We start from the raw sequence: 17,999 nt of genomic DNA on the forward strand, positions 1-17,999 counted from the left end.
GTCCTCGAGCTGGAGGTGGACTCTGTCCAGTCTTTGGCTGTAATGTCTCCCTTCCCCACAAGAGTTCTGGTCCCCTTCAAACTACGGGTGTCTTTGGCAGGGGCCAACCCAACTGCCCCCTCCACACACACCCTCAGCAAGTCCTTGGGATTGGTGGCATCTGTGGGTGGCCTGCCCGGCTCTCTGACTTGGCTTCGCCTCGAGGGAGTAAGCCCCTCCTGTGGCTCCTCAAACAGGTATCCACTGAGCACCTTTTATGACCCTGTACCTGCTCTCAGTGCTGGGGATGCAGCCATTGAACAAAACGACATTTTTGCTCTCTTGGCATTGTCCGGTCTAGTGAGGAGACAGACACATGAGTATGTGATGGGGTATGACGTGCTGGGAAGGAAAACAAAGCAGTGTAAGGGGATAGAAGGAGGGGGTTGAGTGGTCATTGAGAAGGTGACATTCAAACTAAGACTCAAATGAGGAATGGGAGGATATCTAGGGAGGAGCGTTCCAGGCAGAGGGAAGAGCCAGTGTGAAAGCCAACGATGGAAGCACGACTGGCCAGTTGGAGGAATAGCCCAGAGGCCAGTGTGGCTGGAGAGGAGCGAGCAAGGACGAGAGTGGCAGCAGTGGGCATCAGGGAGGTAGCTGGGGACCAGAGCAGTGTGGAACCTTATAGGCCAAGAACAAGACTTTGGATTTCCTTCTGAGCTAGGGTGCCATTGGAGGATTTGCACTCTGGAGACACATGCCTGGCTTCAGCCTTACAGCCTCCAGCCCTGTTGTCTGGGAGCGGAATCAGTCACCTGGGTTGGAGCCCACAGGAGGCTGAGTAGTCTCTGCTGGGCACATGAACAGTCACACAGGCAGGGAGCCCAGTGGGACTTGCCAGGCCTCCCTGGCTGCCGTTGTGTTTCTTAGGGCCAAGGCTAAAGGGCCTCTCGGAGCTGCCTACCCCCAGGCTCTCATTTCTGGGTGGGTTCACACTGCCGGGGGGTTAGAAGGCATCGCAAAGAGAGTCTGGCGGCAGGGCTGCAGCGTTCCCCACGCCAACACTGCATCCTCTGGGAATGCCGCTTCTCCCGTGGACACCCGCCCCAGGGAGGAGCACGGCGCCTGTGTATCCCAGCCCAGCAGCCAGGCCACCTATCAGACTGAGGGAAGAATGCCGCTTCCCACGGGACCAGTGGGAGAACACGGGCTGGTGGGTTATAATTAACCAAAATGGTAATTTTGTTTCAAATGTTATGTTTTTTTATGAAGTAGGGACATTCATAAAGGAAACTGATATATTAGCCCATGTAGTGCGCATATACCCCAGTCATGCACTTCATTCAAGCAGCATAGAACATACAATACCAAGAGTGAGCCCAAATGTACACCATGGACTTTGGGCCATAATGATGGGTCCCCGTAGGTTCATCCATGGTAACAAATGTACCGCTCAGGTGGGGGATGTGGGTAGTGGGGAGCCTGTGAGAGGGGAGGGGAAGGGAACTTTCTATACTTTCTGTTAAATTTTTCTAAGAACCTAAAACTGGTCTAAAAAATACCATTTTTTAAAAAGGGGAGGAAAAACATTAATGTACATTAAAAGTATTAATCCCTTAGTTGTTTCCTATTTTGTACTGTAATTTTTTTTAATGGCATGAAGTTCAATAAAAGTTTACTATCTGGAAGAAAAAATAAGTTAAATAAGAGACAGACTTGATTCCCAAGGGGGTTTGATCCCGCTGAAAAAGTGGGGTGTAGCTTTTCTGGGGCACCCATCTCGCTGCGCTGTCACAGCAGGAGGAGCAATTTAGCACTTACGCTATATGGGAGCCTGCTTGCTATGTACCAGGTTGGGCACAGCGCGCAACCCAGAGCAGACACTTGGTACTTACTGAGTGACTGGAAAGCGTTGGGAGAATTCCTTCTCAGGTTTGTGTCATCCAGTGGCTCCTCAGTGAACTCTAGTGCCCTAATCTAATCTGCGTGTGGTTTCTTCTGGACCTGCAGCTGGGTTCCAGAACAGACCTTCTTGCTTTCACCACCATTATGGTCTAGCGCCCAGCCTCTCCTGCACACTGGTGGTTCCCAGACAGGCACAGGGAGAACAGCGTAGAAAGGCTCTACTGTGACCAGGCTCTGGGGACAGCCGCAGGCCAGCTGCTCTGGGCCCCAGAGTTACCTTGGGCCCCTGCCCCTCTGCTGGTACCCCTTAGAGATATTTGATGGAGACCACTTGGAAGTTCCGGCCAGGGTTAAACACCAGCACGCAGGCCAGCACCGGGGAGACATAGTATAGCAGCCTCCTGCAGAAACAGTTAAGTGGGTGCTGTGGGCTGTGGGTTCAGCAAGAGTCTGCAGACTTGGACTTGGCTAATGTGACCTCAAGCTAAACTGACACAGGCAGCCTCTGGGACAAGGTGTGCACCTAGATAGAGCCCTCGGCCATCTCTGGGGACTGTACTTCTAGAGGGATGATGACAACTTGGAACCTACCAATGGGAGGGGCCCGCACCGGCCGTGGGGACAGGCCACCAGGTCATACAGAGGAATGACGTATCCCCTGGAGTGCAGAAGTCTTAGAGGATAGGAGAGCTATGTGCAAACGCTTATAGGGATTATGCTCCAAAGGTGCCGTGCTGTGCCCTTACCGCTCCATCGCCAGAGCCAGACCCCTGCTGGCAGCACCGGACTCCACCTCAGGCCTCCTCATTCACAGGCTGCCCTCACACCAGGCCCCAGGGGTGCTCGTCTCCGGACCTCTCCCAGCCTCTGTTTCTTCATTTATAGAGTGTGGTCAGAATACCCCCTTCCCAGGGCTGTTGTTAAATGACATGGGTCACGCGGAGCCGTTAGCACGCTACGTGGCCATAGTAGGCCCTCGAGAGGGTGAGGTGCCTTTTCTGTTCCTTCTCCCAGTGCAGCCAGGAGGCCCAGAAAGCCAGCAGTTCTAACAGGGAACACAGAATTCAGAAAGACAGTCTGTGGGGAGGAGTTCAGTTGTTTATAAAACAGGCCAACACGTTTCCACCTCGTAAGTTCTAAATCCATCATCCCCAGCTCCCTCGATCTAAGAATAGTCACCCAGTGGAGCCTACGTGCCGCAGCACGCTCTCTCCGCAGGTGACCGAGGCCGCGCAGCCACAGCAGCCGCAGCACCGCCTCCTCCTGGGTTGGGGGTGGGGAGGGCTGGCCTCCACCTCTCCCGGCTCAGTTGTTTCTAAGCCTCTCTCAGACTCAGCTTTCTGTTCCTTCCACATCCTCACTGGGCTGTTCTAACTGTCAAATGCGGTGCCCGCAGTGATGCAGAGGGAGAGAGAGCAGTGGGAAGGCGTGTAGGTGGGGACCGTTGGCCTGATACTGCCCCACTTGGGGCCTCGGTTTCCTCTTACATAAAGGGAGAGAGATCAACGGAGAAAACGGAACAATCTTTTAAGCTCTGGGGCTCTGGAAGAGGTTCCAGGGCAGTCCCAGTCTTGCAGCCTGAGAATGAGACCTCTGAGGGCAAACCCATCCAATTCAGCCCATTTTTATTTATCATCTGAACCGAAACCATTCCTCTGTCGGGTACGAGGGAGCCAGCCTGAGGACTTGGGGGTGCATCCCCCTCCTCTGGTCTCCTACCTCCACCTTCCTTCCCTCTCTCTCATCCACATCCATACCCTTCCACACCACTGCACAGATTATCCAGGATCAGAGCTTTTGCTCTGTCCTGGACTCCGCCTGCTGGAGGAATGCCCTCGCCCACTGGGGCTCCCGCGCAGGCCGCCTGCTGCTCTGCAGGGCAGCCTTCCAGTCCTTACAGTGTTCTTCCTGATGCTGAGCTGCAACCCGCCTGCCTGAGGCACCTCCTCCCCATATCCGTGGGCTCTCTTTTGGCCTCTGGGAAAGAGCAAGACAGCTCTGTGCTTTTGCTCACCATTCATTCATTCGTGTCTTCATTCATCCACACAATAGTTATCAGCACTCATGTATGCCAAGCACTGTTCTCAAGTGCTGGGAAACAGCAGCAAACAGAGAGTCCCGCTCTCAAAGAGCTTGTGTTCTGATCAGGAGAGAGATGATAAACGGTTTTTAAAATGTAAAGAAAAATAAAGCAGGTGAGGAGACAGAGATGGGGAGGGACGTCGATCACTTTCATGTAGAGTTGTCAGGGAAGGCCTCTCAGATAAGGTGACATTTGAACAAATACCTGACAACATGAGGGAGTGAACCTGTGGACGTCAGGGTCAAGAGCATTCCAGGTGGCAGGAACAGAAAATGCAAAGGCCCTGAGGCCAGTGCTGTTTGAGGAACAGTCAGGAAGTCAGTGTAGCTCTGGGGATGTCAACAAGGTAGAACGTGATAGGATGTGAGGTCAAGGAGGAAGCTGGAGACCAGCTGTTGTTTATCTGAGTCAGAGGAGAAGCCACTGAAGGATTCTAAGCAGAGCACTGCCATGTCAACTTAGTGCCAGGTTTTAATAGGATCACTCAGGCTCTGTGTAGAGAATAGACCATGGAGGGCAACAGAGGCAGCAGAGAGAGCAGTTAGGAAACACTTGTAGGAGTACTGGTGTGAGGGGATGGGCTGGTGAGAAGTAGTCCGATTCCAGCTGTATTTGAAACATTGCCTTCCTAAATCCCTCACCTTTTCTTACCTGGTGGATGGCCACAGCATCCTCTCTGGCCTCCTTGCTTTCAATCCTCATCCTCCCTCTTTTCCTCTCACCTCATCCTCAGTGCTGCCATGGATCCTTAGTTGGAAGGGACCCCAGGCCAGCCAGCTTCTACTTAGTCTTCCCTGAAGTATTTGGCCGCCATCCCAAAACATCTCCAGAGCAACACTATGGGCTAACAGCCCCACTTCCCGATTCTGGAATGTCTTCTTCCTGATGCCTCAGATCCTGCCTCAAGGGCATCCTTGGCCCCGGAGAGTGATGGATGGACTAATTATTGAAAGAGTCCTGCACTGACAGTGCCTCTTTCCTCAGACTGGCCCAGTGGGGCCTTGGTCCTCACAGCCATTCTCTAGGCCATTCTGTTGTAGGAGCTGTCCCTATTCTGGGCAGTATGACCAGGAACAGAGACTCAGAGCTCTTTGTTCTGAGGCCAGCGGCTAGGAGGCAACTCTGGCCACAGATCAGGAAAAAAAGACAAGCAGCCAGGCACAGGACTCAAATTGATGGCACCAGATCTCAGCACTGTGTGTGTGTCTGTGTGTCTGTGTTTCTGTGGGTCTGTGTGTGCTCCTCCCCTGCTGCTCTCCAGACAGAGCAGGGGGCTCAGAAAGACTGTGGGCAGGGGAATGGCCCAGATGAATTCACTTCCATACAGTAGTTCTATCCTGAGTGCCTGTACCATGTGCTTGATGAACACGTTCTGCTCACACTACTCCACTCCCATCCCCAGCTCACCAACTGGTGAGACAGTTACAAATAGAAACACCTCTAGATCCAGGAGGAGTGTGGTATGTGCTCTTAGAGAGCTCTGGGTACCATTAGAGCTCAGAGTAAGTAAAATTAACAGCCTTCCAACAGCCCGGTAGGACCCAGCCCTACACCTAGCCACAGTTCACTTCTGCAGCAAACAGGGTGCCATCAGGATCAATGAAGGCAGCTCAGAGTGGGCAAATGTCAGTGGGTACCCTCTATTTAAGGCTGGTGAACTCTTATTCATCCTTAAAAACCCAGCTAAGACTTAACCTCTGTAACTTTCAGTGACACCCACCTCCTCTCCCCAACAGAGCATATTATCCTCTCCTCTATGCACTGTGCCTTAGAAATACTGTCATTTTAAAAATCATCATCCTGTATTATTGCTTTTTTAAATATATGAACACACAACAAAGAAACTCCTCCCATTTCTCCCTCTCTTCCTCAGAGACTGTATGTTCTCAGTTTGGGATGTATTCTTCAGGATCTGTACATACAGAAATATATAGGGGCCTTACATAAATTGAATCATACTCTCTCTATATTGCTCTGCAACCTATTTTCTCTTAAAAATGTCTGAGATCTCTTCCCATGTCAGGCCATAAGCGTTAGCTCATCATTTTTAACAGCTGTATATTATTCAATAGTAGAGTCTTTAAACACTGTAGTTTCTTTAAACACTCCTCTGTTGATGGGTACTTGGGGTTCCCCCCAATCCTCTGCGATGACAAATAATGCTACAATAAACACTGTTGTGTGAGCCTCCTTGTGTACCCCTGTCTTCGGCCCCTGTCATCCTTGTTCCCCGTGGCTGTCTTCCCTAGTGGCCTGGGAGTCCCAGGGCAGAAACTGAATTCTCCTCAGTCTAGGTCTTGTGTCCAGCACGGTGTCCACATGATGAAGTAAACAGGCTCATCTGGGCAAAATCATGACTGTGTCAAAGGCCTGGGTGAACTCAGGGAACAGCAGCAAGCCTGTGGGGCCAGAACAGGGGAAAGAGAGGTAACAAGAGGGACAGACTGTGGAGGCCTTACGACTCAGCTAAGAGGCCCGTCATAGGTGGTGGGGAGACAGAAAATTGTCCACGGGAGGACCTGGTCCCCGCTGTGATTCAGCCTGATTTCCCCCACCCAGGCCTGCTGCCTCTGCAGAGACTAGTTATTGTAATTGTCCAAGCAAGCGAAGGGAAGGACCTGGTCCTCTTCTTTCTGTCCAGAGGTTGCCACCTAGACCCAAAACACTTCAGGAGGCCTGAATTCCTTGCTCACAGCAGGACCTAAGGACCGTCCCACCAATTACTGCCCAGAGGGTGGGATGCCCATAAACTTGTGTGGCTGGACCCCCAGAAGTTTCTCCCAAATTTGCCTGGCTCCAGGGCCAGCTCCATCCACACTGACATTTACCACCTTCCCAAATCCAGAGCCTTCCTCTCCGAGAGGCGTACAAACCTTGCCCCTCCTCTCTCTCTCTTCCCAGTGCTGCAGAAGAGCAGCCCTGCCTGCTGCCCTAGTCCTTATGAGGCCTCTGACAGGCAGGAGGCAAGGTGAACCATTGGCTGCCTGGCTTTTGGCACCATCCCTCCCTCCTCTCCCCACCCCCACCAGATGCGGATGGGAGGGGGCAGGGCCCTCTGCAGCTGACTCAGCCTCAGCCCAGCGCTCATGAGGGCTGGGAATGTTTCTGCTCCTCTACACAAGCTACAGCTCTTCTCTTCTGTCACTGAGCTTGTCCCTACACAGGTGGGCCATGACTCTGTAACTTTCCTTAATTACCTGGGGAGCAGAGGTTTTGCTAGAGAGGGCGGTATATTAACAGAAGAGGTTCTGGGGTCCTGCTGCCTGGGTTTGAATTCAGCTCTGCTGCTTACCGGCTGTGTTACCTTGCACAGTTCATACCACCTCTCTGGTGTGTTAGATTGTACCTCACAGGCTTCTTGTGGGGATTCAGTGAATTCATATGTATAAAGTGCTTATCACCAGGCCTGGCATACATGAAGTATTCTGTGATTTTATTGCCATTTTGGAGCTAGTGAAGGAACCCAAGACTCAGGAGTCTTGAATTCTAGTCCTGACTAGAATGGCCACGTGACCATGGCCAAGTTATTTTAACCCCCTGAGCCTAGTTACCTTATCTGTAAAATGGAGGTAGTACACCTCAGAAGATTGCTGTGGGAATTAAGGTAACATTTACATGAAACTGAAAAGCACCATCCCTAGGTTGTAGCCCTCATTTTCATGGTCAGAGATGGCAGCTAGAGCTCCAGCCATCACATCCACGTTCCCAGTGACAGGACAGAGGAAGGGACAAAGAAGAAGGAGCAAAGGGCACATGCCATCTGTCTTTGAAGGAAGGGTCCTGTAAGCTGCTGCAGAACATTTCAGCTTGCATCTCATCGGCCATGCCTAGCTGTAAGAGAGGTTGGGACATGTAGTCTTCATTCTGTGGCTCAGGGACAACCAAGAGGCTCTGTCACACGTGCTCAGGGCATTTGCCCCTCCTAGGCAAGACCCTTCAGCAGAAATGCCACCCCCTTCCTATCATCAGGCTGCAGTCCCAGCACCATAAGGCCCTGGGAGGACCCAGGTTGCCAAGACGCTCAGGCAGGTGCCACAAGACCCGAACAGATTTGAGTAGTGTCTAGCCTGTGCCAGGGACCCTACCAGTCCCGAGGCTCCGCTGCCTGCAGGGCCTTTAGGCTGACGCAAGTGTGGGGGCCATAAGCTTTGTCACTTGTCACAGCCTGTATCAACTCCACCAGCCCCGCGAGTAGGGCCTGAACTCTTAGGAGGCTTGGGAATCCTGTAACTGGGAGCTCTCCACCCCAGGCTCAGCCGTGTGCCCCTAGGCCATTAAAGCAGATCTGGATCAATCAGGTGGGATTTCAGTGTCCTCCAGAACCTGGTGAGTGCCAGGCACACGGCAGAGAGCCCTCTGTAATGCCAGGAATCATCCTGCACTTACCTGTTTGGAAAACTGGGTGTCCCGTGTTCCAGTTAGCTCAGGGAGAAGCTTTTCACGGGCCGTCCCCCTTCTTCTCACCTCTACAGCCATCATAGACCCCATCTTTCACTTTTTGAGTTCAGCAGCCTGGGTTTTTTCTATAGGAAGTTTGTTTAGAGTGTTCAGGAACCCCTGACTTCTTTTCATTCCACCCTCAGCTTTCTCATCTGCTGGGAAGATTTGCCAGCAGCATGGCCTTCCTTGCCCACCTATGGGCCAGATCTTACGCATGGCCTGTTTCCTGCAGCCTTGCAAGCTAAGAATGATTTTTAGAAGTTTATAATAAAAAATAAGAGTATGTAGCAGAGACCAAAAGCGACCATCAAACCTAAAATATTTACTGTCTGTGTTTATAGAATAAATTTGGCAAGCCCTGGTGTATAATATGCAGGGTTTAGTGCAGATTCTGGAGCCACACTGCTAGTTTCATCGTCTATGAAATGACAGTAGTCTTAAAACATGGCTGCCTCTCAGGGTGGTTGGAATTAAATGAGATAAAGACTCTAAAGCACCTAACTTCAAGTCAGCATCTTTGGAAGTATCGGGGGAAGCTATTTCTGAGCCTTTGCCAGGCTTCTCGACCCAGTGGGCATGAGAGGCCTGGCACAGGGCCTCTGGCTACCCCCGCCCCGAGTGTGGCTTCCTCAGAGCGTGTTTCCTATGGCAGGAGGAGAGGGCCCTGCCAGCTGCCTGTTGTGCCGCATCCCGCTGGTAGGTCAGCGCTGCCTTCCTCCCACCCCAATTCCTGCTGACCGTCAGCTGGTGCCGCTCACCAGGGCCGGGCGCAAAGCCCACGCCAGGTGCCGAGCCAGGCCCGCAGGTACCCGGCCGGTTCCACTCTCCACCTCGAGCCTCAGACCAGCCTGGCTGAAGCTCCAGCTTGACTGCAGGACCTGCGGCCCGGGCATCATCCTCTCTGTGTGCATTTCCTCACTCGTGGGCCAAACAGGCAGACATCTGTGTTTCCCCAACCCAAGCTTTTGGCTAATGGTTGCCTCCCTACTAGGGAAAAGGAAAGGGAAGGGTAATCCCAGGCCAGCTAGCCTCCCTCTGTGCACGAGTGGTCTGCAAAACAGACTTGCAGGAGATAATGAGTGAAATGTAAAAATTTTACAAACCTCTCAGAGCATTGAAAAAAAGTCAGAAAGAATGTTTTCTGCTCTGGATAGGGAAAGGCTTTCAGTTCTCACAGGCAATGGGGGAAATAAGACAAAAGATCAAGACATTTCAGTACACAGAATCATAAAACTTATGTTTTACATCAAAAGACCCAAAACAAAATTTTAAATCAAACTGAGAAAAAATATTTATGCCAGATATGGCAGAGAACTAATATTCTTAAAGTAAACAATCTTTAAAACAAGGCTCTTGAGAACAACAACAAAAGCAAATGTTTACATAGTACAGCAGTGCCCTCTTATCCGCGGTTTCCCTTTCTGTGGTTCAGTTACCCGCTGTCAACTGCAGTTCAACAATATTGAATGGAAAATTCCAGGAATAAACAATTAATCAGTTTTAAGTAAATCAGCCCTTCTTCCAGGCTATCCATGCTACATGCCCATTAGTGCAGGAAAAAACAGTATATGTAAGGTTTGGTACTTTCAGTGGTGTCAGGCATCCATTGGAGGTCTTAGAAAGTGTCCCTTGCGTGTAAGTGTTGACTACTATACTGTATGTTTTATACCTACTTACTCATTTAATCCTTGTAAATGAGTAAGTATGTATAAACTATACAATAAAGGTATTATTATCTCCATTTAACAAATGAGGGAACTGAGACACAGAGAGGCTAAGTAACTTTCCCAGGGTCACTCAGCTTATAAATGGAGGAGCTAGGATTTAAACCCAGGCCATCTGTCTCTTGAGTCTGAGCATCTAAACTCTTCTGTACTAAACAGGAAAAAGATATAAAGCAGACAATACACAAAAGAGGAAATATAAATACCTGAGAAAATTAAGAATTATTTTTCAGTGTCATTGGTAATCAGAAAAGTGTAAGTAAAAATGATGAGATACCATTTTTGTCTTCAATTAGAAAAGTTTTTTTTTAGAAAATATTTTTAAATATTAGAATAACTAATAAATGCTGGCAATGCTGGAATGAGACGAAGACTCCCACAGATTGCTGTAGTTATATTCAAGTGGCCTTTCTGAAAGTTATTCTGGCAGTGCTCAAAACATTACTCAGGAATCTCAAAAATGTCCATACATTTGACCAGGAATTCCCATTCTAAGAATCTAATTTATGAAAATAATTAGAGATCTAGACAAAGCTTCATGCACAAAGATGTTCGTAGAAATGTTATACAAAATAATGAAAAGTAGAAGCCACCTATGTATCTGATCATAGGATGCAGGTTAAAGAAACTGTTCAATCTCCAGCATGGGTCATTAGGCAGTCATTCTAAATAAATCCGTGTAACAAAAGACACCAGAAACAAAGTGAAGAGACACTGCAGACTTCTGGGAGAAGACACGTACAATGCTGTAACAAAAAATTATGTAAACAAAAGAATACACAAAGAACACTTACAAATCAGAAAAAGGCAAACAACCAAAGAACAAAACAGGCCAAGAATGTAAACATGCAATTTGTAGAAGCAGCAACTTAGGGCTAGTAACATAAAGTGATGCTCCATCTCACTAGTAGTCAAGAAAAGGCAAATTAATTACAGGTACTTAATCAAAGTAGCAAGAGTCTAAAGGGAAAGGTAGAGGGAGACAAATTCATATCCATTGCTGAGGGGACTGTAAGTGATGGGACTGCAGCCACTGTGGAGAGCGGTTTGACCACACCTAGTAAATGTAAACTTGTGATTCCATTACACTCAGACTTCTAGGGAATCAACCTGCACAAATGCCAGTTTGTACAAGAAGTGTTCCAGGATATTCACTGCAGTGCTATTTATAGCAGCAACAATAGTAATAGTATTGTTACATAATATTATAGTATATCATATTGTAATAAAATAGCAACAATTATCATCATTAAAGAGCTGACCATCAGAAGGGAAACAGATGAGTAAAATCTCATTTATGCATAATAGGATACTATGCACAGTTAAAATAAATGAACTAAATCTGTGACAGCTTGGCTAACTTTCAAAAACGATGGTATAAAGAACTAGTCACAAAAAAGATACATATTTGAATGACACTGCTTATGTGAATCTTTGAAACAAATTAAAAATATTCCGTAGTATTTAAGGACACATCTAAAACAAGCTTGCAAATAATGCACACCAACTTCAAATAGTGGTTCCTTCCAGGAAGGAGGGAATGCATGGAGGGCCAAGGATGGGAAGTGGGTGTCTTTATGATTGATTTTTTTTTTTTTTAGGTTGAAGCAAATAACTAACGGTTTAAATCTGGATGGGGATATGTGTCTTTCTGTTAAATTATTTTTTGTACTTTTCTGCATACTGAGCTATTTCAAAATTTCAAACAAATTATTTTTAACTTACTTCTTGAACAATTCATACTTCTATGGAGAAAGGCTTGTGAAATAATATTAAGACATCAAAGCAAGACAATATGTACACAAATATTTACAAGTTTCACAAATTAAAGGTTTGAAAGAAATATCTAAAATATCCATATCAGTGGGCAAGATTCTGGAAGCCTACTTTTCTTTACACCCATTCACATTTTTCATTTTTTTCCTTTTTTGCCACGAAGAGGTGTTACTTTTATATCAAAAAAAATTTTTTTTTAAACAACCACAGAAAAATGTGAGTTTAATTAGGCCCCAGAAAAGGGTCTAAACCCCAGCAAGAGGTGCTGTGATGGGGTGAGAGCATCACGGACTGTCAGAGAGACCTGTGCTCGAATGCTGGTTGGAGACTGGCTGTGTGACTCTGAGTTCTTCAGTCTTTGCTCTAGTCAGCAAACCTTACTGAGCACCAGCAGTGTGGCAGGCACCGGGCTAGAGATGCGGCAGTGAACAGAACACACACATCCCTTCCCTCACTGTAGGGCAGACCATCTAGCGAGGAGGGGACGGCAAACACATCACCACCCAGACAGTCTGTCCGCCGCCCATGGGGAAAGTACAAAGGCAATGACAAGAATCCAGGTTGACTGGGAGCCGGGGGATCTGGCCTCTGAGCATCATTTAAACAGAATCTGAAGAATGAGGAGGTGTGGAGCCAGGTAAAGCCAGGACAAGGAGAGAAAGGCCAGCCCCACAGGGCATATTTAAGGAACTGAAAGAAGGCAGGGTTCTGAAATGCAGTGGGGCATGGTGAGGGTTGTGCAAGGGGAGCCCAGCAGGATAGTCTGGAGCCAGATCTCTCAGGGCCTCAAAGGCCAAGGAAAGGCCTCTAGGGGCGGTGGAGCGTCACTGAAGGGTTGAAGCAGGGGAGTGACCTGGTAGATTTGCAATTGTCAGGGATTATCTTGATGCTGTTTGATGATCAGAGTGGACAGTGAGCAGCCCAGTTAGTCAGTTGGCTACTGGCGTGGCCAAGCTGAGAGAAAATGGAGTTGGGATCAGGGTGACAGGGTGATGGAGAGGTGTGGTAGGATTTGAGAGATTTTCGGGGGGCAGAACTGACAGGTCTAGGATTGTGTGTGTGTGTGTGTGTGTGTGTGTGTGTGTGTGTGTGACAGAGAGACATGGGGAGTATTGGGGGTGACAGTCAGGGAAGGGCAAGGGGCAAAGCCAGGCTCGTGGCAGGAACAGCTGTGGGTCTGTGGGAGTGAACAAGAGAAGACTCGGGTCGGGGGAAAGGAGGAAGCATGGGTGGTAAGCGGGCCCCCATGTGTGGCTGAGCTTTGGTTTCTTTATGTGTAAACTGGGGTTTCTGATAATCTGCGCCCCCAGGGAGAGCATTTCAGCCCTGTCATGCAGAACCTCTCCTCTTTCCTTCACAGGTGGGGTGTGTCACTCTTGGGGCTGGAATGAGCACGGCATGTGCGGGGACGGCACCGAAGCCAATGTCTGGGCCCCGCAGCCCATGCAGGCTCTGCGATCATTGTCCGGACTCCGCGTGGGCTGTGGGGCTGGCCACTCCCTGGCCCTCTGCCAGCCGCCAGCCCTCCCTGTCCTGGGCCAGCGCCCCATGGTCACTGATCCTTCCCTGGATGCCACCAAGGAAGCCAGTCCTCAAGAAGCCATGGACAAAGAGAGAAACCAGAAGGAAAGACACCCAGAAACTTCTGCTCAAAGCCAATCTAACAGGTTCAGAAATGGGGGGCTTGTGACAGAGACCCTTTAATAAAGCGCCTTTACCCACCAAAGTGTTCCCAGAGAAGTGCTTTGTCAGGTTGCAGGGCTGGCCTGAGAAGGGCTCAGGAGGCCCCATGGCTGAGCTGACCAGACTGGTTCAATGAGGAGCATCTGGGCTCAAGGAGGCACACATCCTTTCTGCCCAGCACAGGAGAATGAGGGTGAAGTCCTCGCCAAAGGACAGGGGAGGTGGCAGGAAGGCAGCAGCCTGTCTCTATCTGGTAGGGACAGGAAGCCCAGCTCTACCCACAATGGTTGTTCGGTCCAGCAGCCTTCAATTCAGCAAGACAGAGGGTTCCTGGGCCATGTTCAGGGCAGAAGACAAGACTTCTGGAAAGACCAGGCACAGGAGAGCCCTGGGACAGACAAGGGAATCTAGAACCAATGAAACTCGGAGAAAAGTGACATCTTCATCCGAGCCTCTGAGCCAGGCAGGGCTCTGGAGCTAGTCTGTGTGACTATAATTGCCAGGCTGTGTAGTTCCAGGTGAGGGACAGGCACAGCGTGGGAAGGGGGCTCTACAGGGAAAGCGGCATCAAGACCCTAACCCTAACACCGCCCCCAGGCCCTGGCCTCTACAGGAGGAGAGGCCCCAGGTGAAAATGGGGACCAGACCAGACCCCGAGCCTCAGGTCTTCCCCGGTCGCAGCTAAGGCTCTGGGGGACATAGCACCTTTCTCTCCACTGTGACTGGCAGCAGGCTTTTGGCCAGAGGGCATCAAAAAGTGGCTTTCCCTGGGGGACTGTGTGGCAGTGTCACCAACTAGCCAGCCAAGTCTGTGGCCCGTCCCACACCGCTTCTCCTCTGACTCAGGAGAGAGTTTGGGTCTGAGAACTAGGCTCCAGTGGCTTTAGGACATTACAAAACCCCAGGACATCACAGCTGGAGGACCTGTGGTGATCTTCAGACTGCACTAGTCAGAGCCCTAGAAGTGTCCTGAAACTCAGTGGCCACCTTGTGGGCTGTGGGTAAAGGAAGGCCAAGTGGAGAGATCTCTGGGTCCTCACCCTCTGCCTTATTCACAGCAGTTTCATTTTAGTCTATATTATTTATTGGGCTTCACATAAGAGTTCACTTGACAAGGGGTCCTTGAGAAAGTTTTAAAACCATTGATTTGATGCAACATTTCCATTGTTCATGTCAGAAAACAGAGGCCTAAGAAGGGAAAGGAGCATCTCTAGGTCACACACCTCACTCCTGGCCCAAGGCGCTGTTTAAGAAGTGACCCATCAAGGGCCTCAAGCCAGACCAGGTTGGGGTGGGGGCAGACAAGGGGTAGCCCTGGGACCAGGAGGGGGTTCAGCTCAGGAGAGTGGGGATGAGGACAATCCTGAGTTCCCCAGACCTGCACCCAGAGACCACCCACGGCCCTCGGCTGACCCTGAACACCAGTACATGGAGCCCTGCTCCCAATGTTGTTCTCTAGAAACGTCAGTGTCCTGGCTAGCAAAGTTCTGGTCGCCCATCTCCCGGAACCAGTAGAGGCCAGTACAGCCTCTAAGCACTTCTGGAATGGAAGGAAGGACGTCTCTGTGCACTCTGAGCTGGTCTTGCCAAGGTGAAAAAGCCTTCAGAGATGGAGCGATTGGATGGCCCAGAGATGAGCCAGACTGGAGCCAGTCTGCCATTAATGGCTGCCACCCACTGTCCTACAGGCTGAGTGGTCTGCATCAGACTCATGGGTGGGAAAGCAGCCCCATACGGATTAGTACTCGGGCCTGTACCTCCTAGACAGGTTTTTTACCCCTGAGGAACCAGCACACTCTCTCTCACAGCATGGCGGTGTGGAGTTCCCCTACCTCTTTCAGCACCTGCTGGAAGAAACCCAAATCCCAAGTCCTCTGCTGCTAAGCCCTAATGCCCCTCCCAAGGCCTCCTACTGGGTGCAAGAAGGTGTCTTGGGGCTCCTTCCCAGCCTGAAACAGAGTCAGGTGGTGCATCAGCCCTAAGCCTCAGACCCTTGCTCAGAACCTGAGTCAGACCCTTCTTAGAAGCACACAGAGCCCAGATAATTCACTCATGGAAGCACAGGTGGCTCTTGGCACTAGATGACACCACAGACCTTCTTGTCCCCTCCAGTTCCCTCGGTTCTCCCTTCCTGACAGCTGCAGACAGGCTTCCCTGAGTCAGTCCCCTGGCCGATCTGATGAGTGCCTGAACGCACCAGGGGAGTTAGGGGCTATTGACAACATCTCCTAGATATCTTTCCGGACCCTGTGAACCCTATTGGTCTCTCAGAATGTAGATGTGCAAGCCCCTCTTTCCTACTAGAGCCTGAGCTCTTTAAGAGCAAGGAACCAGGTCTCGGTCGATTCTGGAAACTTCTCACCAAAGACAAATCCTGGGACAGAGGAAGTGCCCAGCAAGTGTCCATGAATGAGCTGGTCCCACCATGGGGTGGGGAGGCTGAGTGGGCTCTCTGATCCCCTCACCCCAACCCAGCCTCTGCTTTTAGCTCTTACAAATATTTGATAACGAAGCTGTGGATATCATAACCATCTGACAGTCAATTAATGTCAGTACCATCCAGGAGGGTGGATATAGCTCAGTGGTAGAGTGCATACTTAGCATGGACAAGGTCCTGGGTTCAATCCCCAGTACCTCCACTAAGAAAAAGTCAACACCATCCACCTGGTTTGCTCATGAGCCATACACAGGAGCCAGCTTGAGAAAATGCCCACTCATTTTAAGAATGACTTTTTTTCTAATAGACTAACTTGACTGGCCTTCATATTCCTCCTGGATAAGAAGGAGGAAAGGAAAAAGAGGAGGGGAGTGAGACCCCGTCATGTGCTCCCAGGTCTTGGGCCCCAGCCCCTAGAGCTTTGAAGGGCGGCAACGTACCAGGTGTTGGTGGGATGTTTATGTCCTAATCTACCACATACATCTTGCCTTGACGCCCCACCAGCTTTGGGTCCCAGTGGGCCATCGGGCCAAAATTAGATGAGGCTGTGCATGAGAATGGTGGATCCAAGCCTAGGGCTCAAAGTAAAGCCCTACACTAGCATCCACCACTTCTGAGTGAAAGGACTTAGTGATAAATTGACATTGAGAGTTAGGGAGCAAGTCGGGAAATACGATGGGGGTTCCAGGTCATAAGGGGCACAAGTGAAACTGTGGTAGGGTTGGAATTTCCGAGCAACTGGAGCACAGAGCGGTGAGAGTTTGGAGAGGAGAGGCTGGCGGGCCTTGCTAGCTACTATAAGGAGCTTCGACTTCATTCTGAGGGCAACAGGTGTTTAAGCAGAAAAGTGAGGTGGTCAGATGTATGTGTGGAAGGCTCAGAGCAGCATGTAAATGACTCTTCTGTCATTCCCGTGGCCTGAGGGCCCTGGGATTCAGGACCAGAAACTCTAGAATTCCAGTCAATTCCACCTCCAGCCCCAGGAAGGCCTCAATTAGCTTGAGCTTAACCTGAGCTCTGGAATCAGACCACCTGGGGTAAAATCTCGTTTTCATCCTCCATTGGCTGTGTGGCTTTGAGCTAGTTACTTTATCTCTCTGCGCCCATTCTCTTGACTCTAAAATGGGCATGTTGACTTATTGTGGGCCATTATCAGACAAATTTTCTCAGATGCCCTGCACATGGCAGATGCTCAGTGTACGTTAATCCCCGTTCTCCGTTAGCTACTGTGTCCCTGAAAACCGCTATTCCAAACGGCCTTGTATTGAGTCCCCCTTGAGTCCACCAGAAGCATTTCTTCCAGGGTGGGCCCCAGACGGAGGGACCTCTACCCTCCCTGCAGCACCGTAGGCTGCTTGGCTTCTACATGCCGATACTTATGAGTGGCTGTTACGTGCACGGTGTGGCTCTGGCAACTCTTTGGCTGCATAACCCCTGGGCAGAGGTCTTGCTATACTTACTGCTCCACTGATCATCCCTCCCCCCCCCCCCCAGCCTGCATTGGTTCCTGGATCACACAGAGCACTGGGAGCTTGAAATTAATGCTTAGAGGGGATGAGAAACATTAGATGAGAATTCTGCACCCACCTTCAGCCTCCCACCCACCCATCTGATCTTGGACTTGGCCATGTTGGGAAGCATCAAGGGAACAGAAATCCAGGGGAAACAGACACCACTTGTTTATGACTCTGGTTGGGTTACTCCCCTCTGGGCCTCAGTTCCTCATCTGTGAAATGCTCAGAGGTTGACGACCATGAATGTTAGGGACTTTCCCACCTGAACATTCCTGGATTCTCTAATTGGTAGGAAAAGAATTGGAACCCCAATCCCCCACTCTACCCCTGAGCAAAAGTAACCAACTCAAGCAAATCAAGATCCCTAGGAGACGGCTCCAGCCCTTCCAAGATGCCTCCAGGCTGAGTGAGGGGTATGTGATGAGGTGGTCCCCCAGACTGGGCCCAGCAGGGGC

The 17,999-nt window shown here is 50.0% G+C and overlaps 1 protein-coding gene across 9 annotated transcripts in view; it reads left to right on the top strand.

Moving 5' to 3' along the window:
• SERGEF (secretion regulating guanine nucleotide exchange factor) overlaps positions 1–13,636 on the top strand; it is a 200,504-nt gene extending 186,868 nt beyond the window's left edge. For 7 of the 9 annotated variants that reach the window (XM_032488906.1, XM_032488908.1, XM_032488912.1 and 4 more), the window contains one exon: positions 13,271–13,636. In XM_032488906.1, coding sequence (XP_032344797.1) covers positions 13,271–13,614 — 344 coding nt within the window. In that variant the 3' untranslated portion in view covers positions 13,615–13,636. The remainder of the gene's footprint in view (positions 1–13,270) is intronic. The other 2 variants (XR_004323270.1, XR_004323271.1) reach the window with 1 other exon arrangement.
• Positions 13,637–17,999: the final 4,363 nt, after the last annotated feature.

The sequence above is a fragment of the Camelus ferus genome, chromosome 10 (genome assembly GCF_009834535.1).
Source record: "Camelus ferus isolate YT-003-E chromosome 10, BCGSAC_Cfer_1.0, whole genome shotgun sequence".
Taxonomy (NCBI): domain Eukaryota; kingdom Metazoa; phylum Chordata; class Mammalia; order Artiodactyla; family Camelidae; genus Camelus; species Camelus ferus.